The 25000-nt window shown below is 46.6% G+C and overlaps 2 protein-coding genes across 2 annotated transcripts; one reads left to right on the forward strand and one right to left on the reverse strand.

The window, feature by feature from the left end:
• Positions 1–26: 26 nt before the first annotated feature.
• On the reverse strand, positions 27–13161 carry LOC102992890 (NAD-dependent protein deacetylase sirtuin-3). The gene is made up of 5 exons (XM_028479732.2): positions 13067–13161; positions 7890–8075; positions 7562–7794; positions 5696–5796; positions 27–1662 (listed from the first exon to the last, which is right to left on the reverse strand). The coding sequence occupies exons 1-5, from the start codon at positions 13147–13149 to the stop codon at positions 1579–1581; spliced, it is 687 nt and encodes a 228-aa protein (XP_028335533.1). The 5' UTR covers positions 13150–13161; the 3' UTR covers positions 27–1578.
• A 726-nt stretch (positions 13162–13887) lies between these two features.
• PSMD13 (proteasome 26S subunit, non-ATPase 13) lies at positions 13888–24266 on the forward strand. The gene is made up of 13 exons (XM_024131701.3): positions 13888–14068; positions 15497–15575; positions 17450–17484; positions 17568–17623; positions 17854–17897; positions 18083–18169; positions 19137–19308; positions 20348–20427; positions 20508–20633; positions 22143–22205; positions 22800–22880; positions 23085–23201; positions 23770–24266. The coding sequence occupies exons 1-13, from the start codon at positions 13974–13976 to the stop codon at positions 23863–23865; spliced, it is 1131 nt and encodes a 376-aa protein (XP_023987469.1). The 5' UTR covers positions 13888–13973; the 3' UTR covers positions 23866–24266.
• The last annotated feature ends 734 nt before the right edge of the window (positions 24267–25000 follow it).

Below are 25000 nucleotides of genomic sequence, written 5' to 3' on the forward strand. Positions count from 1 at the left end.
GCATTTGGCCTACAACAGGCATTATTCAATGAAAATGACGGTATAAATGTGTCCCTGATTTTAGCTGAGGTGATCCTGACATCACCTTAGCCCTGAACACATTCAGGTCGGCTTCAACTCACTGGCTGGAGTTATGAGTCACAGCATTTTCCACAGACCTCCTCCTTGCAGGCCAACGTGAAGCAGATGGAAGCTATTATTACATCCTGCTACACTTGGACTCATGCTTGGGCTAGACTTTAGAGGAGGAAACTAAGGAAAAAGACACCTGGCTTCTAAGATAAACCTTTACAGCTAATGGGATTTGTTTATGCAGAGGCTGAACCCAGTAAGGAGCAGGAGAAACAACAGACAAAAGGAACAGATAGTCAAAGACTTCAGACATTAATGGATACAGATGAAAAACTATATTATGTGTGAATTTTTTAAAAGACAGGCTTGAAATGTCTATTGGAGATAGAAAGCTGTATAAAATAATGTCATGGATTTGAAAAAGAACCAGATAGAACTTCCAGTAATAAAAAGTAGAGTATCGAAAATTAAAGCTCAGTGGAAGGGCTTTATCCTCTATGACAGAATAGAATATCGATAAACTGGAAAGTAGATCAGGAGAAAAACTCAGAGTGCAGCGCAAAGAGGAGCAAGATGGGATGTAGAAAAGAGCCGCCAAGGGTTGCGGACAGTGTGAACCAGTCTCAGAGATGTTTAACCCAAGGTCCACAGAGAGAGGACAGGACACAGTGGGGCAGTCACTGTCTGAAGGGATCATGACTGAAGATTTTTCAGCAAAAATGAAAGATATCAAACCTCAGATTCAGAAAGCTCTACAATTTTTAAGCAGAATAAACAAAAGGAAATCCATATGGAGACATACCATAGTAAAGTGCAAAACTCCAAAGAGAAAAGTTTTTTAAAATATGCAGAGAATGGATAGCAACAGACTGATTCTAAAGTTGATATGGAAAGCAAAAGACTCACAATAGCCAACACAATCTGGAAGAAGATGATCGATGAAAGAAAAGTATGGTAAGTCAGGCTTCATTAAAGTTAAAAACTTCTCCTCTGTGAAAGACAATGTCAAGAGGATGAGATGACAAGTCACAGACTGGGAGAAAATATGCAAAAGACACATCTGATAAAGAACGGTTATCCAAAATACACAAAGAATTCTTAAAATTCAACAATAAGAAAATGGGCAACCCAGTTAAAAAATGAGCCCAAGACCTCACCAAAGAAGATATACAGATGGTAAATGAGCATATGAAACAAGTTCAACATCATATGTCATTAGAAAATTGCAAATTAAACAATGATATTCCACTACGCACCTATTAAGAATGGCCAAAATCAGAACACTGACAACACCAAGTGCTGATGAGGATGTGGAGCAACAGGAATGCACATTCACTGCTGCTGGGAACGCAAAACGGGGCCGCCACTTTGGAAGACACAAACTAAACACAGTCTTACCATAGGATTCAGCAATCACGCTCCTTGGTATTTACCCAGAGGAACTGAGAACTTATGTCCACATAAAAACCTGCACATGGATGTTTATAGCAACTTTATTCATAATTGTCAAAACTTGGAAGCAGTCAAGATGTCCTTTAGTAGGTGAATGGATAAACAAACAGTGTTATAACCAGCAAATGGAATATTCGCCTAAAAAAAAAAAAAGTGCTTATCAGGCCATGAAAAGACATGGAGGAACCTTAAATACATAATGCTAAGTGAAAGAAGCCAGAGAGAAAAGGCTGCATATTGTATGATTCCAACTCTATGACATTCTGGAAAGGGCAAAACTATGGAGACAACAAAAAGGTCTGTGATTGCCAACCTAAACGTCCATCAACAGAGAAATGGATAAAGAAGATGTGGTACATATACACAATGGAATATTACTCAGCCATAAAAAATAACAAAATAATGCCATTTGCAGCAACATGGATGGACCTAGAGATTACCATACTAAGTGAAGGAAGTCAGATAGAGAAAGACATATATATATCACTCATATGTGGAATCTAATTTTTTTTAATGATACAAATGAACTTATTTACAAAACAGAAACAGACTCAACAGATTTCAAAAACAAACTTATGGTTACCAAAGGGGAAACGTGGTAGGGAGGGATAAATTAGGAGCCTGGGATTAACATATACACACTACTATATACCAACAAGGACCTACTGTATAGCACAGGGAACTCTACTCAATATTCTGTAATAACCTATATGGGACACTACTATATACCAACAAGGACCTACTGTATAGCACAGGGAACTCTACTCAATATTCTGTAATAACCTATATGGAAAGAGAATCTGAAAAAGAATGAATATATGTATATGTATAACTGAATCACTTTGCTGTACACCTGAAACTAACACAACACTGTAAATCAACTGCACTCCAATAGAATTTTTTTTTAAATCAGTGGTTGCCAGGGGTTGGGGGCAGGAAGGGAATAGGGTTGACTGATTAGTGGATACAGGGTTTTCCTTTGGGGTGATGAAAATATTTTGGAATTAGATGGAGGTGGCAGTTGCACAACACAGTGAATGTACTAAATACCAATAAACTTTACACTTTAAATTTTTTTTTTTTTTTTTTCTTTGGTACGCGGGCCTCTCCCTGCCGTGGCCTCTCCCCTTGCGGAGCACACGCTCCAGACGCGCAGGCTCAGCGGCCATGGCTCACGGGCCCAGCCGCTCCGCGGCATGTGGGATCCTCCCAGACCGGGGCGCGAACCCGGTTCCCCTACATTGGCAGACGGACGCGCAACCACTGCGCCACCAGGGAAGCCCAACTTTACACTTTAAAATGGTTAATTTTATGTTATGTGAATTTCACCTCAATAAAAAATAAAAGACAGGATCCTGTGCCACGTCGATATTTCAGAATTTCATCTTTATTTAAGATTTTCCACTCTATCTTACTCTACTTTAAAAAACCCATTCTAGGGACTGCCCCAGTGGTCCAGTGGGTAAGAATCCACCTTCCACAAGGATATACAACTGAGAAAAGACAGTCTCTTCAATAAGTAGTGCTGGGAAAACTGGACAGCTACATGTGAAAGAATGAAATTAGAACACTCCCTAACACCATACACAAAAATAAACTCAAAATGGATTAAAGACCTAAATGTAAGACTGGACACTATAACACTCTCAGAGGAAAACAGAGGAAGAACACTCTTTGACATAAATCACAGCAAGATCTTTTTTGACCCACCTCCTAGAGTAATGGAAAACAAAAACAAAAATAAACAAATGGGACCTAATGAAACTTAAAAGCTTTTCCACAGCAAAGGAAACCATAAACAAGACGAAAAGACAACCCTCAGAATGGGAGAGAATATTTGCAAACGAATCAACGGACAAAGGATTAATCTCCAAAATATACAAAGAGCTCATGCAACTCAATTTCAAAAAAACAAACAACCCAATCCAAAAATGGGCGGAAGACCTGACCTAAATATACATTTCTCCAAAGAAGACATACAGATGGCCAAGAGGCACAGGAAAAGATGCCCAACATCACTGATTATGAGAGAAATGAAAATCAAAACTACAAAGAGGTATCACCTCACACTAGTCAGAACAGCCATCATCAAAAAAATCTACAAACAATAAAGATGAATGGATAAAGAAGATGTGGTACATATATACAATGCAATATTACTCAACCGTAATAAGGAACGAAATTGGGTCATTTGTAGAGATGTGGATGGACCTAGAGACCGTCATACAGAGTGAAGTAAGTCAGAAAGAAAAACAAATATCGTATGTTAACGCATATATGTGGAATCTAGAAAAATGGTACAGATGAACTAGTTTGCAAGGCAGAAATAAGAGACACAGATGTAGAGAACAAAGGTATGGACACCAAGGCAGGGGTGGGGGTGATGGTGGGATGAATTGGGAGACTGGGATTGACATGTATACACTGATGTGGATAAAACAGATAACTAATGAGAACCTGCTGTATAGCACAGGAAACTCCACTTCGCTGTACAGTAAAAACTGACACAACATTGTAAAACAACTATATGCCCCCACCAAAAAAAATCCGCCTTCCGATGCAGGGGATGCGGGTTTGATCCCTGGTTGGGGAACTAAGATCCCACATGCCTGCGTGCCACAACTACTGAGCCTGCGCACTCTAGAGCCCGCACACCACAACTAGAGAGAAGCCCGCGTGCCACAATAAAGAGCCTGCACACCACAACGAAAGATCCCGTGTGCCACAGCTAAGACCTGATGCAGCCAAATAAATGAATAAATATTTTAAAATAAATAAATAAAATAAAATAAGAATGTTTTAAAGAACCCATTCTAGGATAAAGAAGATGTGGTGTATATAGATATATACAATGGAATATTACTCAGCCATTTAAAAGACTGAAATAATGCCATTTGCAGCCACATGGATGGACCTAGAGATTATCATACTAAGCAAAGTAAGTCAGAAAGAGAAAGACAAATGTCATAGGATATCACTTATACGTGGAATCTAAAATACCACACAAACGAACATATCTACGAAACAGAAACAGACTCACAGACACAGAGAACAGACTTGTGGTTGCCAAGGGGTAGGGAGGTGTGGGAGGGATGGACTGTGAGTTTGGGATTAGCAGATGCAAACTATTACATATAGGATGAATAAACACCAAGGGCCTACAGTATAGCACAAGGAACTATATTCAATCTCCTGTGATAAACCATCATGAAAAAGAATATATATGTATAACTGGTCACTCTGCTGTACAGCAGAAATACATTGTAAATCAACTATACTTCAATAAAATTAAAAAAAAAAAAACAACATTCTATTTCCATATATTCCCAGAAGTACACAGAGGTGTAAACATGGGTATCATTACTGTATTATTTTTAACAGTAAAAATCACAAACATCATAAAATATCCCACAACAGGTGAATTGCTAAATGGAATGCTCTATAGTTACTAAAAACAGTAAGTAGAGCTGTAGTTATTGACACAAAATATCCATGAAATTTTGCTCAGTGACAAAGCATGTTGCACAATATTAGTCTTAATGATCCCATTAATGAAAAAAAATTGTAACTGTGTGTGGGTGTAAGTACCCAGAAATGTGCATGTATGTTTGTATATACATATCTTTCTTTTTTTAAGGCCTGGAACATTATACACCAACCTGTTAAAAGTGGGTTACAGGAACTGGATGAAGGCAGATTCATTTTTCCCTATATATTTCTCTATTGCCTTATTTTTTTTTTAACCTACAAAGATCTTATGCCCCAATAAGTTTATATTTACAGGTACTGGGAGTTAGGACTTGCACATTTTTTAAAAACTGAAGCACCGTTGGTTTACAATATTGTGTTAGTTTCAGGTGTACAGCAAAGTGATTCGGTGATACATGTATATATATATGTATGTATACGTATTCTTTTTTTATTCTTTTCTCTTACAGGTTATTAAAGCTATTGAACGTATAGTTCTCTATGCTATACAGTAAATCCTTGTTATTTGTATTGGCTTAATTTTTTACAAGTACATATTACTTTTCTAATTTAAAAATAAAAACATTTTCATAGTATTACTGTTCTGTTGTCCTTCCGACATGATGCTTATGAAACGCCACTTCTCCAGCTTACTCCCAGTGAGAAAGGCAGAAGGGAGAGAACTGTCAGTGTGACAACTCACCCAGAAGTCCTCCCCTGGGAAGAGTCTTCGGCAGACGGTGCAGGTGGCAGAGGCAAAGGATCCGTGAGCTTCAACGAGCTTTGAGGCAGGGATGCCAGACGCTGAAATTCAAACCAAAGCTAAGTGCTGCTGCCCCCAGCTTGGGCGCAAGCCCCTTAGTGTAACCTCTGGGCTCAGCAGGCCCTCCAGGAGTCACAGCCCTTGGTGGAAGCACGATGGCCCCGCCTCTGTCACCTACAAACGACACCCCACTGATCAGAATAAGCTCAGGGGTGAGGCTCCAACATGGAGCTGAATCACAGTTAAAACAAAGCCTGTGAAAACACAGTAGAAAAAACATTTAAGTCCAGATAAAATTACACCCAATACTAAGAAAAACATTTTCTATGCTACAGACACCGAGGAACAGTGAGAAAATACTATAAATACATTTCCAAAAACCTGTAGAAAAACAGACAAAAGGTAACTTGTCGTGAAGTCTTTGTTATCACCATCAGCTTTGGAAGGCTGCAGGCACACAGACCTGGTCCCAGCTGCAGCTCCAGGAGAGAGCTTGTCCCCATGGGGTATTCACTGCTGCCCATGTGGCTCCAAGCTGTAGAGTCCTTCTAGCAAAGAAACATTTTCCTGGAGTCGAGATAACTCCATTTTTCAAATCACAACACATCCACAGCCTGAGCTGCTGCTGGCTTGCTGAGAGCTGCCTGTCAGCACCTGTCAGCGTCACTGCACGTAAGAAGAGGCCCCAGCAACTGCTTCTCTAGGGTGCACAGCCAGAGGTCAGTATGACAGTATGACCCATGAATCACTGGTTGTGGCCGCCACCTAGACAGTCAAGAAATCACCACACTGAGTTTGATGATCTTAAGGAATTATTAGTGATTTCTTTGTGCGTGATAATGATATCATGGTTGTGTTTTAAAAGTCTTTATCTTCTAAAGAGATCCATTGCTGGATTTATGTATTAAATTTATGACGAGAGGGATCTGCTTCAAAATAGTTGGGGGTGAGAGAGAAGGTGGGGGTAGGACACAGATTAAACAGGACTAGCCATGATGAGGTGATGAGGACATGAGGATTCATTACCTTCTTCTCTTCATTTCTGTGTGCTCGGAAAATCCCATAATGAAAACTTTGAAAAAGAAATCATCAGGGGACTTCACTTGTGGTCCAGTGGTTAAGAGTCCGCCTTCCAATGCAGAGGACGTGGGTTTGATCCCTGGTCGGGGACCGAATATCCCACATGCCGCGGGGCAACGAAGCCCGTGTGCCACGACTAGAGAGCCTGTGTACCGCAACTACTGAGGCCACGTGCTCTGGAGCCCGTGCGCCACAACTAGAGAGAAGCCCACGCACCACAACAAAGATCCTGCGTGCTGCAACTAAGACCTGATGCAGCCAAACCGTGCGCCACAACTACTGAGCCCGCACACTGCAACTAGAGAGCCCGCGCACCACAGCTAGAGAGTCTGCACGCCACGACTAGAGAGAAGCCTGCGCACTGCAACGAAAAGCCTACGTGCAGCAACTAAGACCTGATGCAGCCAAATAAATAAATAAATAAATATTTAAATATATATACATATGAAAAGAAAAGAAAAGAAATCATCGGATGAGAAGCTCCCAATGTCAACTTTAGTTCTATCCCAAACTCACAGCCCGGAAAATGGGTCCACCGATGAGGTCCCAACGGTGATACTTAAACACACAGAGGACATTTTTTTGGGGGGACAAAGGCAAAACTTTTTGGCTCCAAATCAGCCACAAGGATGGGGAATAAGCACTAGGCCTCAGCCCCACCCAGAAACAGGCACCTGCGCCTTCCCCGCGGGAGGGAGAAGACGCGAGACAGGACGGAGGTCTCACCTCTCTCAAGCCCGTCGATGTTCTGTGTGTAGAGCCGCAGAAGCAGGCCCTTGTCATGGAGCAGTCGCAGGAAGTAGTGAGCAGCATTGGGCCTACGGTTCCCAGGGTACAGCTCCTTGGCAAAAGTGAAAAACGGCTTGGGATCGCGCAAGAAAAATGAGAGCTCAAAAATGGCCTCGGGGTAGGGGATCTTGTACTGCTGGAGCATGCTGTAGTAGCCGGTCCCCGGAGATCTGCAGAGAGAAGCCAGAGGCTCTGAGCCCTGAGCGGAGAGCGGGAAGTGGAGCGAGCCCAGGCAGCCAGGGAAGCGCGGGGACTGCACGGGCACCTGAAGTCTGGGACGCCGCTGGGTGTGCTGATGCCGGCCCCGACCATGACCACCACCCTCTGGCAGGCTCTGGTTTTCATCAGCTCAGCAATGTCCTGCAGGAGAAACTTCTGACTGTGGCCTCCACATCCAGAGACACTTGAGGCACCGGCAGAAAAAGATATGGGCCTTCCTCCACCTGCAATACTGACAGGCAAAGGATAGCAGCCAGGTAACCGACGATAATCCAGTTCATGCTATAGCAAGAATGAGCATGTCTCCCCTCCCCCAACCCCACCACTGCGAATGACCACACACTTGCCTCCTGCCCCCCAGACAACCACCTTTCTTACCACGGATAAAATACAAACTCAGAAATCAAGATGTATTTCAGGTTAATGGGAATTGTGCTAATAAGGGAAGTATCATTTCACAATTCGTTACCAAAGGCTAGTGCCGAAGGCTCAAGCTAGAGCCAAGAGCATCCCTTTGCGGGGTCTCTGGGGATACTCTCTGCAGAGCCATACACCCTAACATACCTGGGATGTGACAAATACTCAGTGACATTTAAAGAAAGTTAAACATCTCAGACTTTACACCAAATATTACCAGGATGATAAGTGGGTTCAAGAGACCATTCCGAAAACAAACATTCACATCCTAACAGTGAGGGACTCAAACTGCTGCAGAGACTTCAACGTTCACAGCTGTTCAGGAGGCTGCTCATATTACAAGGCAGCCAAACAAATCACATAACCCAGGCAAGGCAGTGGGCAGACTGGACCTCGGGGGTCTCCCTGCAAAACTCTAGAAGGCTTCCCAGGTCATCTCCAGAAACCAGGAGCTGAGACACTCACAACAAGTTTAACCGTTAGGGGTATGAGATGGTCTTCCACCAGAAAAAAGAGCAAGATACACAATAAACAAGTCACAGGCTTTGGAGAGGCATCAGGGCTCGGTAAGTGACTCCAAACCCAGGAAAGCACCAGGAAGAAGACAAGGGCAACACAGACAGCATAGAGCCTGGAGCGGCACCTGAAAAACGTCCCACTGAAACAAGCCTGCAGCCACTGGGGGCGTGCAGGCTAGAGACGAGTGTGGGCCTGAAGGCCTTCTGGGTTTACTGATCTGCTCTCGGGGCCCTCACCTGGCAGCTGCCTGAGCTGTACAACTTCATCACCTCCTGGAATCATTCTGGCAGCTCGCCCAGAGTTCAAGATGGCCAGCCCCACCACACAGGGCACCTTCCTCACACCCCAAGGGCTGACAGCTACCACACCCATCCTCCAGGAGAAGGGCCTGATGACCCGCCTCCAGGACATCGCCCTGCCCTCGGTGTAGACCCCTCCACCCTGACAGGAAAAGAGATTAAACAAACTGAAATGACAACCCTCCCAAACGACTGATAAATCTAAAGTGAATACAGACATAAAAACAGGAGGGCTTCCCTGGTGGCGCAGTGGTTGAGGGTCCACCTGCCGATGCTGGGGACGCGGGTTCGTGCCCCGGTCCGGGAAGATCCCACGTGCCGCGAAACGGCTGGGCCCGTGAGCCATGGCCACTGGGCCTGCGCGTCCGGAGCCTGTGCTCCGCAACGGGAGAGGCCACAACAGTGAGAGGCCTGTGTACCGCAAAAAAAAAACAAAACCAGGAAACAGAGTACTTCTTTTACTCATTTGTGATACAAGCAAGAAATACGCACCCTAAAAGCACGCCTGCGCGCCCGGAGCCTGTGCTCCGCAACGGGAGAGGCCACAACAGTGAGAGGCCTGTGTACCGCAAAAAAAAAACAAAACCAGGAAACAGAGTACTTCTTTTACTCATTTGTGATACAAGCAAGAAATACGCACCCTAAAAGCACATCTTTAGATACAGGTCAGGACAATCCAGAGCTTCTCTTCCAGGAGTGTGACCCTAACTCACTCCCTTGTTTGCTCTGTCTTTGGTTTTTCTCTTGTTCCTGCAAAATCTGCACAGACCCACCTGCTTACACACTGCTGGTGAGGTTTGCCCAGACACCCTCTGCCCCCAGAGCACCCTAACATCTTAGCACAACACACCCCGCCCCTGTGATGGCTTCAACCCTGCTACTCCCTCTCACAGACCCCTCCTTTCCTGGTCCTTGTATACACCCTAAACCCAGCTCCTTTGCCTGAAAAGACCTTTTTCCACCTCAGCATGGCCAAAGTCTCCCAGAGTCAAGGCCACCTACTTCATGAAGCCACTGCTGAACCCAGTGAGAAGTCACTTCGCCCTCCTCTGAAAGGTGACAGTACTGGCTCCCCCTCCTCCCTTTAGGGTGCCTGTCACCCCTTCCCTTCCTGCACTCTCACACTCCACTCTGGGGTAAATGACAGTGCAACTCAGGGGCTTGCTGGCCACTCAGTCCATTTGTGATGCCTCTCCCGACACACAAAGCATCATCCTGGTTTTCCAAAGAACAGACCTCAGAAAGGTGTGCAATGAGAAAGAGGGACGTGGCAAGGGAAGGCAGGGCCGAGGGCGCCAAAAGGAGAGGCAGAGCCCTAGCTCACTGCCTGTCTCATCAAGCCACTCAAGCACCCTGAGCCTCAGATGCCGAAGCTAAAAGCAAGGGAGCCAGAGACGATTCCTACAGTCTTTTGAAAAAAATCCATAGCTGTAAACCTCCCAGCAGAAAGTACAGGAAATACATGCAGCAGGGAAAACAATGCTTCCCCACTCCTCCCCAGGCTCTTGCAGAGATGCCCCTAGATTCTGAAGAAAGTTCTGCTGCATCAAAGACTTGCATAAAAAGCACCTGTCAAGGCAGCTCTTCTGAGTGCAAGTCAATGAAATCTCCAAAGGGGGTTTTCCAGTGAAACCAGTCAGATGGTTAGGAAGGAAAGAGAAGGTTCGGGTTCCAACTACAGCTATTAAATGCCCCCCTGCACACAGCATCAACAACATCTGTTCACCTAAGGTCCTCACCCAAACATTTACTGAGCTCCTCCTAAATGCAAATTATTATGAGAAATACAAAAGGAATGAGAGGGAAGTTGTGATACTGTGATTTATAATAAATATATATTTTGGTCTCTGTCCCAGAACCCTCTGAATTTCCTAAGAGCAATGGGAGCATCTTTTGTTACAATATTTGGTCTTTTGGCCTCAGTTCCTAAAATCACTTCAGAGCCCTGAAGGTGAAATGGGTGGGTGTCTTGTTATTCATAACAAGCCTCTTACAACTACACTGAGTTTATGTTAATGAGGTGACTATTGGAAATCCCCTAAGGATGGGGATATGGTTGCCAGGGGAACCGACCACGATTAGAGGGTTGGAGCCTCCATGACAACCCCAAAGACGGGGGTTCAGAGAGCTGCCAGGTTGGTGAACCAGAAAACTTCCATGTGCCAGGCCCTAAACCCCACAGGGACAGAAGCTCCTGTATTGAGAACCCTTCCAAACCTCGCCCTATATACATATCTCTTCAGCTGGCTGTTCATTCATATCCTTTAATATCCCTTATAATAAACCCGCGATCTAGTAAGTAAACTGGTTTCCTGAATTCTGTGAGCCACTCTAGCAAGTGAATCCAACCCGAGGAGGGGGTCGTGGGAACCTCCGATTTGCAGTCAGTTCGTCAGAAGGACAGGTGAACCTGGATTGGCAGCTGAAGTGGTGTCAGTCTTGTGGGACTGAGCCCTTAACCTGTGGAAGCTGGTGCTATCTCCAGGCTGACAGTTAGAATTCAGTTAAATTTGACACCAGGTCAGTGTCTGTGGAAAAGTGGAGAGTTGCTTGCTGGTGCTGAAAAAATACCCATATTGTAGAAGTCATTACCATTGTTGAGTGCCTACTTGCCTGCAAGGTATTACTCAGGGTACTTGATGTGTATTTCTCATCTACATAAGTAAAACGTCTGTCACTGAAAAACACATGGCAGAATTTTACCGAATGTCTAGAATATACTGAGTGACTTAAAGTATATGCTACATGGAATGAGATTTACTGGGAGTAGTGTCACTCTGGCGAGCAAGCATGGGTGCTGCCTGGGAAAGGGCAACAAAGGACAATTTCTTTTAAGAGCCCTAAAATACAGACTCGAAAGGCACAAACTCCAACTTGCAGACAGCCTGTGCAAACGGACTGCTCTTCACAGGCACCCTCAAGCCTTCTGCCTGATGGCGGGGGCAGCGGGGTGGGGGAGTGAGAGCAGGGTTTACTGAATGATGGCGGTCTCCTGATCAGCACCTGGTAGCCCAGGTCGCTCTTTAGCCATGCCCCACCCACACAACTGCCTGCAGATTCTGAAACTGGAATAGGCTCCAGGGAGGCAACAATTTGTCTGACCCCTGCTCCATCCTCGCACCTAGAACAGGCTGGTAGATAATGAGTCCAGTTAAAAGCTTCTTGGATGAAAGAAAGACTCCTCCTTGGTATTTCTTTATTAAACTCTTCGATATTTTTGGTAGTTGTGTTAAGAAGGCATTAAATGAACGTACCATTATTTACGTACACACTTGACCATTAGTGGGCACTTAAGTTAGTTTCCTAACTACTCTGATTAGCAACTATGGGCCTTAAGATTTTTCCACTTGCAGGTTCAGTTCCTAGACAAGGACTCAAAATGTGCAATTATTGTGTATGAACCTGTGTAGGGGTATGAACATAACGCTGGTGGGCGTATTAACTGCACGACCTTTACGTGGGGCAATAAGATGTAGACGCAGGAGTTCCACTACTAGAAATTTATCCCAAAAGTGAGGTACAAACAAGGTTATTCAACACAGCATTATCTGTAATAACTAAAGATTAGAACCCATTTCAACAAGAGATTGGTTAAAGTATAAGACATCCATATAATGGAATTCTACAGATTAGTATAAAAGGCTCAGAAAACATTTATGTTTAGAATGGAAGTAACTCCAAGACATGTTAAGTAAAAAAGGACAGGTACAGAATAGACTCTAACTAAAAAGGGGGCGGGATGTCAAGAATGAACAAGTAATGTTGCTTATACACGCCCAAAATACCCCGGGAAGAAACGAGAAACCAATGCCATGGGTGTCTCCGGAACACCCTTCAGGGCCGCGTGAGCAGGGACTTGCCATTTTCAGGTCCTCCAATCGTCCCGCCGACCACGCAGGCGGAAGCCTGACTCCCCCGCTCGCCTGAGGGGGTCAGTCTCCGCCCTGGGCCCCGCCCGCCACCCCCGCCGCCGCCACCCAGAACAAACCGAGGCCGGCGGGTCCAGGGCCGCGCACCTCCCAGGCCCCAAAGCCTGAGGGCGAGAACAACTGGACAAGCCCACAGCGCCATGTTCCTCCGCAGCCCGCAGCGTCAGGTGCCCAGGGGTCACGTGCGCGCTCCGCCCCCGAGCGCACCCACCCCCGAAAGTCCCTCCCCTGCAAGCCCTTATCACACCCTCGCGCTCTTTCCCCACCTCCAGCGCGCCCCGCCCCTCTCGGTGCGCCCTCGCCCCGCCCCAGCGCGTCCTTACCACCCCCTCGCGCTCTCTTTCCCCGCCCCCCAGCGCGCCCCGCCCCCGCAAGCCCTTACCACAGCTTCGCGCTCTTTCCCGGCCCCGGCAGCCCAGGTGGAGGTGCACGCAAGGTGGGGCCGGTTTCCTAGTCTGATGATCTCCCTCCGCTGGTACCTGAGACCAAACCAGGAACCTGCATTTCTCTACCCTCGCTCCCACCTTTTTTCAATTGAGATGGCGATGCTAACTAACACTTTGGGAGTGCTTTCTATGGACAGGCATCATAGGTATACTTAGTCCTCGCAACCCACTACCAGGAAGGTAGTGTTGTTATCATCCCACTTGAATCGGGAACATTGGGTCACAAAGGCCGAGGCCACACACCCAGTCGATGGCTGGTTCGACCCAGGCGCCCGTACTCTTCAACGCCACAGTAGCACGGCCAGCTGCCAGGGGATTCCGGTACAAACCCTGAGGAGAACTCGGCCAGAAGGAAATAGGCGCGGTTACCATGACAACCAGCGGGCGCCCCGCGTCGCGTATGGCGTTCCCGGCCTGCCCCGCGCGACGCGGCGCCGGAAGTGAGTGAGCACTTCTGGCAGTCCTGCCCCGCGACCCGGCCATCCCTGCAGTACCGCTGTCCCGGGGTCTTCCTCCCGTCATGAAGGACGTACCTGGTTTCTTACAGCAGAGCCAGAGCTCCGGGCCCGGCCAGGCCGCCGTGTGGCACCGTCTGGAGGAGCTCTACACTAAGAAGTGAGCGCCGAGCCAAGGGGACCCGGGCGTCCTGGGATAGGAGAGCGACACGGAGTGGGGACGGGGGAGGCCCGGGACCTTGATGGACTGAGGGCGCTCAGACCCGTGTGGAGAGTGGGGACAGGCTAGACCGAGGAGGTGCGCTGAGGAACCCGGAAGGCAGGGCCGACGAGGGAGAGGGGTGACATCCCACAAGGACCGAGGAGGAGAGCCATAGGCTGGGTTTTGGGATCTAGGGTTCACTGCCTTCCAGACCGAGGGGCTGTGATTGAGGCTTCGAAACTCCCCTTTCTTCTGGTCTTACGAAAACGGTTCAGGGCTGTGATTTTACCTCTTGATTCCAGTCAAACAAGCAAAACACCCTTTCGGGGTCAGGCTGCCATACATTTTGTATAACAGATACCGGTGTCTCGTACTTAGCTTTGTCATAGTGGCACTGTACCTACAGTTATCTTTCGCGGCAGTCTGGAACAGATAAACCAGAGGCCAGTGCAGTTTGGGGTTTTTTTTTCCCCCTGTTGATTCTGCCTCTGGTTACACGGTGGGGTGCAACCACTTCTCCCCTCTCCCATGGCCCATACTTTTTATTGCATTTCATGTTGGGCTTTGTGCTCCTAGAGAGGTCTCAGAGTTTGGTTTTGCTTAGAAACAGGGTGAATTTCAGAACAATTAAATTATCAGTTGCTAAGCAATAATCTCTTTTTAGATGAATAGAATGAGTTGCTGGCATTGGTTTAGTGATGTTCCATAGAAAAATACACCTCTTGTAATACCTCCCTGTTAACAACCCTAGCCTTTCGCATAGTGCCTTTCACATGGATATTCAGTATGTGTTTTGAGGAAGTTCAGCAGCCTTCTGCTATTAGCAATTTTTGAGAGAAAATTCTTAGTTTTTGGCAAAAATTGCTTGTGTAGCACTTTGTATTTTTCAGAGCATTTTATTTGCACTCTTAGAAATTAGCCTTTGGTTTCAAATGTGCTATGTCATTGTTCTAGAGGCTTTCTGTATTAGCTCATTCAGTCCTTCATCCTGTTTAAAGATGAGGAAGCTGAAGCTCAGTTTAAGCTCCTTCCCTGAGATACTCAGCTAATAGGTAGAAGAGCCAGGATTTCAAATTAGGTATGTATGATTCCAGAGTTCTTGTTTCCAGTCAAGCCTCTCAATAACCCTTTGAGGTAGTCTGGAAAGGTGTTCTCCATTTATAGCTCAGGAAACTGAGTCTTAGAGAGGTTAAGTGATCTCAAGGTGACATAACCATTGAGTAGCAGAGCCAGGGAAAGAACTCAGCTTAAAAAAACATCTTCTTTAGCATTCTTGTATTACACAGTAGAGACTGGTTAGTATTTGTTATTTGATAGGACCATCAAGGGTGAAGATGTCTGTGACTGATGCTAGGTTATAGGTCTCAAGAGCCTTGTGTTTTTCAGGTTGTGGCATCAGCTGACACTTCAGGTGCTTGATTTTGTACAGGACCCATGCTTTGCCCAAGGAGATGGTCTCATTAAGGTAAATGATTTGCCATGCTAGGTCAGAGTATATAAATGTGTTCAAGTACTTTTAAAAATAATAGGTGGGCTTTATAATAATAATATATATAACAATAAGCCTATTCAGCCACCACTTTTTGTCAGGTGCCGTTTGTTCTGAGTGCTTTACACATTTACTCATTCACTCGTAACAGCATTGGGAGATAAGTACTACTGCTGTCCTATTTCTGTCCTATTTTTTTTTTGATGTAGAGGCAGACACCAAGAGATTAAGTGACTTGCCACAGATCACAGCTAATAAGTGACAGAAGAGGATTCAAACACAGACATTCTGGCTTCTTCTAAAATCCCAACCTAAAATGCTCTCTCTTAGTATGCCCCTGTATCTTACTGTTTATAGATTTTTTTTTTTAATTTATTTGGCTGCGCTGAGTTTTAGTTGGGGCACGAGGGATCTTCACTGCCACGTGCGAGATCTAGTTGCAGCCTGCGGGCTCTTAGTTGCGGCATTCGGGATCTAGTTCCCTGACCAGGGTTCACACGCGGGCCCCCTGCATTGGGAACGCGGAGTCTCAACCACTGGACCACCAGGGAAGGCGGACAACTGTTATAACTGCCGTCACTCCTCTTCCCTCTCCCCCACTGACTCTGCTTGTTTGCCCGGACACTGTGTCCTGGGCAGTGTGGACACTGGGGGACAGGAGGCTTGGAGGGGGAATGCTGCTTAGTGTCGTGCTGCCTCTGTAATAGAGCACTTCTAGAATTTTGTCAACAGAAAAAGACACTCACTGCCCCAGCCTTTCCCAGATCCCCTGGCAAACCCACCCGCACCCCAGATTTGCTCACTGGTAGCCTTACTCTCTGAAGTCTCTCCTGACATCTCTCCTTGTTCTCTTTCTCTTGGATTCTGGATGAATCAGAGGAACTGATTCATGCGTTGGAACTGCAAGCGAGTTCATAATGATAGTTTGAATTATTTGCCCTGAATACATTAGTTTATATGTACTCACAGTGAAGCTTGCCACTTTGTTATTTCACCATCTGGGCTTCTAAGATTTTCTTGCGGTTTATATCTACCAGTTTGACATTTTACTACTCAAAGGAACTTGTAATCATCTGTAAGCCTGGCGATTTTGCTGGGCATGCTGTCTTCTGGAATATGTGGGAAGATGATAAATTAGAGCTGTCTTAATATTTGCTCCCTAAGGTTCTGTATCACAGTTATGGATAATTCATAATTGTTCATCTCTCTTCTTTGGCTTCTTGTCTTTAAATCACTGTCTACTCATAGCAGAGTATTTGCAACCTCTCTCATTGGCTGATCCAGCTATGTGCTTTTTTCCTTGCTTTTTAACTCAGTGTTGTCACTTATTTGTTTGCAAGTCTCTCTTCTCTACTAGGCCAGAAGCTCCTTAAAAGCTCAGCTTTTGTCTTATACATTCTATGTCTGTAGTGCCTAGCAAAGGGTCTGAGTAAGTGCTCGAATGTTTGCTGAATGGCTAAGATATTTGATAATGGGACGTAATTAGCCTGCAACCTTCTAACCTCTGTCAGGTTAGTGAACCTTTCAAACTGATAGTCTGTTTTATTCAGCATACTTTGGAGGACGAATAGAGAAGTTGGTCTTCGGGAGATTCTCACAGGGCAGGGTTCTAATTCCCAAAGCCAGCAAAAAACAAACAAACAAACAAACAAAAAAAACCCATAGCTTTCTTCAGTAATTTATTGGTGATCATTTATGTGAACTTAATAAGCCCCAATATGGGTCTTCGGTCCTTCAGCAAACATTTGTGCAATGCCTACTGCGAGATGGGCATCATGGTAGTGTGTGAAGTTTGACTTTTACCAAGTGAAAGACATCCTGTAATTACTCTCCATGTTTTGGTTCTACAGCTTTATGAAAACTTCATCAGTGAATTTGAACACAGGTAAAACTCTTTTGTCAGTTTTTGTTTTTGAAAATGGATACACTGATATTTGTTGACACTCAGAGATGTGGTTTTTATTTCAGGGTGAATCCTTTGTCCCTGGTAGAAATCATTCTTCATGTAGTTAGACAGATGACTGGTGAGTCTCACTTTGTTTCATAAAGGAACAGATCCTAATGGTAATTTAACTGATCTTGAAGTATAAGTTATTTGAACTTTTGATTTCAGTCGAAAATGTAAAATTCTAAGTTTTGTATTTTATGGTCTAAACCTAAAGATTATCCCACCTAAAAATGTCCTGGTTGGTAGAAACTAATCTGTAAAGATACTCTGTTGGTGGTTCTTCTGACTTTGTTCTCTCTTTTCTAGATCCTAATGTGGCTCTTACTTTTCTGGAAAAGACTCGTGAGAAGGTAAATGTGAAGTTTGAGCCAGATCTCTTAAAATATGTTTAACTTACAGTTTGTGTCTGTGCTCACTGTTCACAGCTCTAGAGACCAGTGTGTCTCTAGTCCTGCAGGTTCAATCAGTGTACAGATACCTTCCTTGTTAGTCTGCTGCCCTCAGTTCTGAGGCTCCCTTGTTTCTGATTCTTTAGGTGAAAAGTAGCGATGAGGCAGTGATCCTGTGTAAAACCGCAATTGGAGCTCTAAAATTAAACATCGGGGACCTACAAGTTACAAAGGTGAGATTGCCGCAGTACAGATTTATCGTTGTTTAAAGTTGTAGGGGGCAAAAATCCTATTTTTCTTCTTTATTTATTTTTAAATAATTTTAAATTACAAGAAAGTTGCAAAAGTAGCAAAAGAACTCTCCTCTACCCTTACCTCAGACTCCCATTGTTGACATTTCACCACTTTGCCTTGTCGTTCTGTGTGTGTGTGGTGTTTTTTTTTTCTTTTCAAAACCACTTAAGAATAAGTTGTCGATAAGACGCCTGTTGCCCTTAAACAGAGTTCTCCCCTGTGTGACCACAGCACGCCCATCCAGCAGGAGCCCACACAGCCTCCAGTGGTCCACAGCACGTGGGTTCTCGCCGTTCACCATTGACCCAGCCCTCTCTGCTTCCTAATTATCATTGTTGAAGTTTCCTGTCTGTGTTTATGCCTTTCTTACTTTCGTTTTAGTGTAATCTTGGCGATAGGTGTGAATATGGATAGCAGACCAACTTATGTGGTCAGTGCGTCATACAGGCACTCCCAAAGCTCCATACCTTCAGCACTTGGTATTTTCAGGCTGCTCAGTTCTTACTGATCTGTTGAGATGAGACGGTATCTCACTGAAGGTTTACGTTACATTTCTGGATTACTGGCGGTTTACTGACCACTCTGCTCACGTCTCTGCTTCTGTAAATTGCCGTTTTATCATTTCTTTTGCCCATTTTTCTGTGTTGCTTATCTTCTCTTGATTTTTAAGAGTTTTTTACTTAGCCTTGGTCATATTCCCCAATGGGCTGCATGTGCTTTAAATACCTTTTCGTAGTCTATAGCTTGTCTTTGTTCTTTTTTCTGTGTTTTGGATGAACTGAAGTTTTCCATTTTAACGTAGTCAAATTTATCAGTCATTTGTGGCTTTTGCTTTTCATCTTGTCATATGTTACTTGAAAAATGTTTCAAGTTACAAAGAAAGGCAATCTCACTTCCTGTGTGTAGGAAACAATTGAAGATGTTGAAGAAATGCTCAATAACCTCCCTGGGGTGACATCCGTTCACAGTCGTTTCTACGACCTCTCCAGTAAATACTATCAAACAATCGGAAACCACGCATCCTACTACAAAGATGCGCTGCGGTTTCTGGGCTGTGTTGACATCAAGGATCTGCCAGGTAACGTGGCCAAAAAGTCCATGTCACACGAGGAGCTCACTCGCACGACATAGCAGCTGTGGCGTGCCTGAGGCAGCCGATCTCAGGAATTATTCAGATGTGTTCGTTCCTCTTACAAGAAAGTCCATGTGGTGGGAAGAGTTGTTTAAGCTTCGTTTCTGCATTGTATTTGTCTTCAGCGTTTAATTCAGGTGAAAGCGAGGCTCGCGCCTCGTGGCCCCTTTATTGCCCCTTCTCCAGGTCTCTCTGGTCTCTGAGTCAGAGGCCTCCATGAGAACAATGATGCAGGTGCCCTAAGCCCTCACAAGATGCAGGGCACGGTGAGGTCCCTGAACCTGGGACTCTTGTTGTAAAAACTGAAACGCTGGACCCAGGGGAATAAATTATGGAGTTTTCAAGGGTTTGAGGGTGGAAAGAAAAGTGACCAGTGACTTTTGGGAAAAGTGCAAGGAATATGTGTTTAGAAAAGAAATTTAGCCTATTACAGCATATTTTAGATGTTTTTCACAGTATACTGTTGAAGCTAAGGGGACCAGCAACTCCTAAAATTGTTAGTACAGTGTTAATTGCTGCATCTCAAGAAAAATATATTGGAAAAAGCAACAAATGTGGTCAAGAGAATAAGGGAACAAAATATATAGGAAAAAGCAACTAATGTGTCAAGAGAAGAAGGGAACAGAGTTCTAGTCAAACGAGGCTAAACGTGGTGGCTCGAAGATAACTAAGGAGTGGTGCTGCTCCCCCCGGCAGGCAAGGGGGATGCGGGGCACACCCGCCAGCAGCCGACAGGCTGCAGATGTAAGTAGATTCACGTATAGTGCGGTAAAGATGAGCCATGAGTGCCTTTCCCACAAAAGCTGTTTATGTGGTTCCAGGTATAATCTAAGTCAATCCAGTACTTTAAAAGAGATGCCTAATTTCAGGGCTGTGTAATAGAACCATTACACAGAACAGCTTCTTTACGTTCTCTGTGAGATTTCTAAAGCCAGGCAGGACGGTTCTGGTGCCTGGCGTGTAACGGGCTGTGCTGTTGCCGCAGTGTCTGAACAGCAGGAGAGAGCTTTCACGCTGGGACTGGCAGGGCTTCTTGGCGAGGGAGTTTTCAACTTCGGAGAGCTGGTAAGTGGGCCTGGGGTGCAGACTCCTTAACACAGGGGACACTGTGACTGTGTGTCAGCTGGCCGTCTCCGTCCTCACAGCTCATGCACCCCGTGCTGGAGTCACTGAGGAACACTGACCGCCAGTGGCTGATTGACACCCTCTATGCCTTTAACAGCGGCAACGTAGAGCGATTCCAGACCCTGAAGACCGCCTGGGGCCAGCAGGTCAGTCACAGGCGGGGCTGCGGAGCGCTGTGGAGCTCCTTCCTCCGTGTGTCTGCCGGCTGCGGCGTGCCTCCCCTCTGCACGCCACTTTGTTCTCCTTGAGCAGGTGGTTCGGTCGCTGATTGGTTGCTGTGGTAACTCGGTTACCGTGGCATTGCTCAGGGCCACAGGCAGAGAGAGCTTCACCTGTGCTGGGTGGGCGGGGTGTCACCGAAAGCTTCCCCAAGAAGGGCTGCTCTGTGTGTGACCTTAGGAATGAGGAGGAATTGGCTAGTGACGAGCATGGAAGGGCATGTTTAGCAGAGGGAGAGGAAGCTTCCAGCGTGTTGGCAAAGTGAAATAGGGCGCGTGGGGCTAGAGTGAGTGAGGGGCGGGAATCGTGGGGCGGGGGTGGGCCTGCATGGGGGAGGGGCCGGGGCGAGGGAAGGAGCCTGTGTTGAGTGGGAGTCAGTGAGGAGAGCACTTAACAAGGATTTGAAGTTTGACAGTAAGCTTATTCTTTTTAAATGAAATTATTAGAAGCAAATAATTACTAAAATGTTAGTGGTGATGGGAATTATGGTTGTGTTATAGTCTTTGTACTTTTCTGGAACTTTCCATCTTCTCAAAGTTCAAGGTGACCTTGTAGGACTCACACATAAGGGCACAGAGTAGATAACAACGGGCTGTGCAGAGGCAGGAAGCAGATGCAGCCTAACGAGGCCTGTGTGTTAGCATCTCAGGAAGGTGCGCCACTCAGAAAGAGAGACGGCTGGCACGGAGATGTCAGGAAGAGTCGGAACTTGAGAGGTGCTTGCCAGCAGTATCTGTCCAGGCAGCAAGAGCTCGTTCAGGGGCAGGGGCCCTTTCTGAAGAGCTTGACTTCTCCACGGCTGTAGCAGAAGTGTCGCTGTCAGGGCTGCCCGTGTCTGGGTCTGAGCTACTGAACGTGTGAATCAAGGAAGCCGCTCTCCACGGTTTGGCTCTGTGCTCAGCAAATAACCTTTAGACCCAACTGCAGGGAGATTGTACTGGTTGTGCAGAAGGTGCATCCTGGTTCCCATGGCAGTGCTGCTTTTCGTGACAAATTAGTGACTTGCTCTTTCAGTTCAGAACAAGTCTCCGGAACTTCGGCAGTGCGTTCCTCAGAGGCGCCCTTGACACCGAGCTGACTGAGCGGACAGTGCACGCAGAGCCTCTCAGGCATCGGCTGTGCCCTCCCTGCCTCTCCTTGCGCAAGAGTCCTCCTGCAGCACCTCCATACACCCTGTGGCCCTGCTCCCTGGTGTTTGTGACAGCAGCACAAATCTTACCTTGTAAACTCCTTGTCTTGGAAAATCCTTAGGCCTTCAGCTAAGCACTCTTCTAATGATCTCCTGAGAAAAGCGAAGTTCAGATCACTTGAAGCGAATAATGAGCCTCAGTGATCTCAAGTGTTTGGACCTGCCCAGTTTCTTTTTGTTCAGTTGACACGGCTGTAGAAAGAATTTCAAAGCCAGGTCAGGTAACTGGTACTGTTTCGCTTTGCAGCCTGATTTAGCAGCCAGCGAGGCCCAGCTTCTGAGGAAAATCCAGTTGCTGTGTCTCATGGAGGTAAGCGAGGCCCCGCCCACTTCCAGGCCCTCGGGCAGTGGCAGCCTGAGCTGGGCTGCTAGCTCTCCTGTCCCGCACCCTCTCCAGCACCTTTCCTCTTCCTCTGCCACCAGTCGCTTTTTTAGTTTGTGTTTGGCTCTCAGCTTAGATGACGCCGCCTCAGAGAGGTATTCCCCGGCCAGCTGCACTCTGGGAGCTGCCACCTCATTGCACTTGCCATTCTTTGTCTGCATGCTCATCCGGTTTCCCACACTAGAATTTAACTTCTTGAGAAAAGGGACCTTGTGTTTCTAGTTCCCCACGGAATCCCCAGCTCCAGGTACAGCCCTGGCACATGGCAGCCTCAAGTACTTGTTCAAGAAACGAATAGTGACTCTTGTAGAAAACTACCATAAAGCGTATTACACCTTCTTATCTCGGAATGGAAAGCTTAGTGAGATAAGATATATGACTAATATTAAGAAAATTTTAGTATATGTGGTACTGATAAAATCTGTATTTTCAGAGCAAGTATTGACAGATATATCCCTTATCAATCAGTTCTCTGACAATCTTTTTTTGGAAAAATAGTTAATAAACAAAAATTTTTTTCAGATGACTTTCACACGACCTGCCAATCATAGACAACTCACTTTTGAAGAAATTGCCAAAAGTGCTAAAATCACCGTGAATGAGGTATAAAGGTCTTAGACTCGGGATGTTGCGGCAGCAGAGCCGCTCCTGGGGGGCAGTCAGGACTCCCGTGCGAGCCTGCTGCCCCTGGACTCAGGTCACAGAAAGAAACTGCCCCTTGTTCCCCTTGTGTTTCACAGCCGGCGGGGTCCGCGGGTACATGCCTGTTGGCACCAGGGTGTCTTACGCAACCCCCTCTCTGCACAGGTGGAGTTGCTGGTGATGAAGGCCCTCTCGGTGGGGCTGCTGAAAGGCAGTATTGACGAGGTGGATAAGCGGGTTCACATGACCTGGGTGCAGCCCCGCGTGTTGGATTTGCAACAGGTGATGTGCTTGAAATACATAGTTCAGCTTTGCGGGTGTTTTGGGTTGTATCTGTGCTGTCTTAGTTTCATTTGGATGGAAGCCATTTAGGAAGAAAGCATTTATTAGACGAGAGATTTCAGAGAATGAATTACCGCTCTAGGGACTAAGGGCTTTTCAAAGAGCCTAATTTGGTGCAAGCTTGAGATTTGAACCCCGCATTCAAAGCGTGTTGTGACAACAGTGCTGGTTGTGCTGGTGACGTCTTTTAATCTTTAAATTGGTGTCCCGGTCAAATACTTTCCTGGTTCCGTGATTTCAGCTCATATCCATCTCATTCATATTTGCTGGAAATTTAATCCTGTGGCTTTCCTCTATTCTTGCCTGTTTTCTTTCATGCAGGTTTTTCCTCATGTCCTTCTGATAAGAATTGGCTGGGATAATCCCATCTCACACACCCTACTTTCCCAGCTCTGATGTCCTTTTTATTAATGCTCCCCTAAAGGATTAGCTGGAAATTTAGGACTGCCCCATCAGGTGCTGTGATTCCCAAGGGCCTTAACACACACGTGTCCTGGTTTGCCCTCAGATCAAGGGGATGAAGGACCGCCTGGAGTTCTGGTGCAGCGACGTGAAGAGCATGGAGATGCTGGTGGAGCACCAGGCCCACGACGTCCTCACCTAGCCTCCCTGCCCTGATCTGTCTGCGGGGAGGTGTCTCACGGCTGATGTTCACTGGCAGCTGAGAAGGCCTGCGTTTAATTGGGGGTGGGGGTGGGATTCAGTTTGGAGTAGGGACTGTTGTTCTTGCTGGGAAGACTGTCACAGAGGACTGTCATCGAAGGGGGTGCCCAGCCACAGGCAGACGCCTCCTTTGTGGGTGTCACCATAGCCTGCAGTGGGGAGGAGCCGCCAGGCTCAGTGATGAGGTAGCAGGAGTGTGGGCCCCCCTGCCCCCAGAGTCAGAAGGGGTAGCCCTAGTGTGCAGGGGGCCCACTCCAGGGTTGGCCTCCATTACATCACCTGTGTGAACATGTTTTCCAACGTGGTTTGAGAACGTTTCTGTAACTAATGCCTTGCTCTGTCCTTCTCGTGATTCTGTTTCCTTAGGCTTAGCGTCCAGGTCAAGCCTATGCCTAAAGTGATTAAAAAGCAGGAGATGGAACCTAGGGAGGGCTTGGTGGGGATTTGGCCTTGGTTTTCCTCACCCTCTACCCTGAGGAGAGGGCATCCCTGCCCACACAGGGCACAGGGCAGAGCCAGAGCAGAGGACGGTGGGCACGGCAGCCAGGGGGGCGGGTCCTGCCTTTATTGTTGCCCAGAGAGACGGGGTGTCTGTTCCTTCTGACAGGCGTCTGCCCCAGTGCCACCTAGCTGGCAGCTTCTGTGGCCTGGTGCCCGGGTGCTGACAGGAGCCAGCCCTCAGGCAGCCGGGTGCTGGGCGGCGGGGCGGGCGGGAGATGCACATACACAAAGAATCACCAAGGAAACATTACGAGGAAGGATGGGTTTAATCCGATCTTCCAGTCTGTGCCTGGAGCCGTGGCTGTGGAGCCTTCATGCTATGGAGCTCTTCTTGTAGCTCTCCAGGTGGTACAGGACCCAGCCTGCAGGAATCAGGATGCCGAGGAACATCACAGAGAGCCCGATGGCCTGCTCCTGGGTTGAGAAAACGCACCTCAGTCCACTAGGCCCAGGCTGACTGCCTCTGAACCTGGGGCCTAACCAGAGCAGCAGGGTGGACAGCTAGACAGGCTGCCCTGCCCCCTTGGCACCCGTTGGACCCTCGGCCCAGCCGTGTTCATGCCATCTGCCCCAGA

The sequence above is a fragment of the Physeter macrocephalus genome, chromosome 18 (assembly GCF_002837175.3).
Source record: "Physeter macrocephalus isolate SW-GA chromosome 18, ASM283717v5, whole genome shotgun sequence".
NCBI lineage: Eukaryota > Metazoa > Chordata > Mammalia > Artiodactyla > Physeteridae > Physeter > Physeter macrocephalus.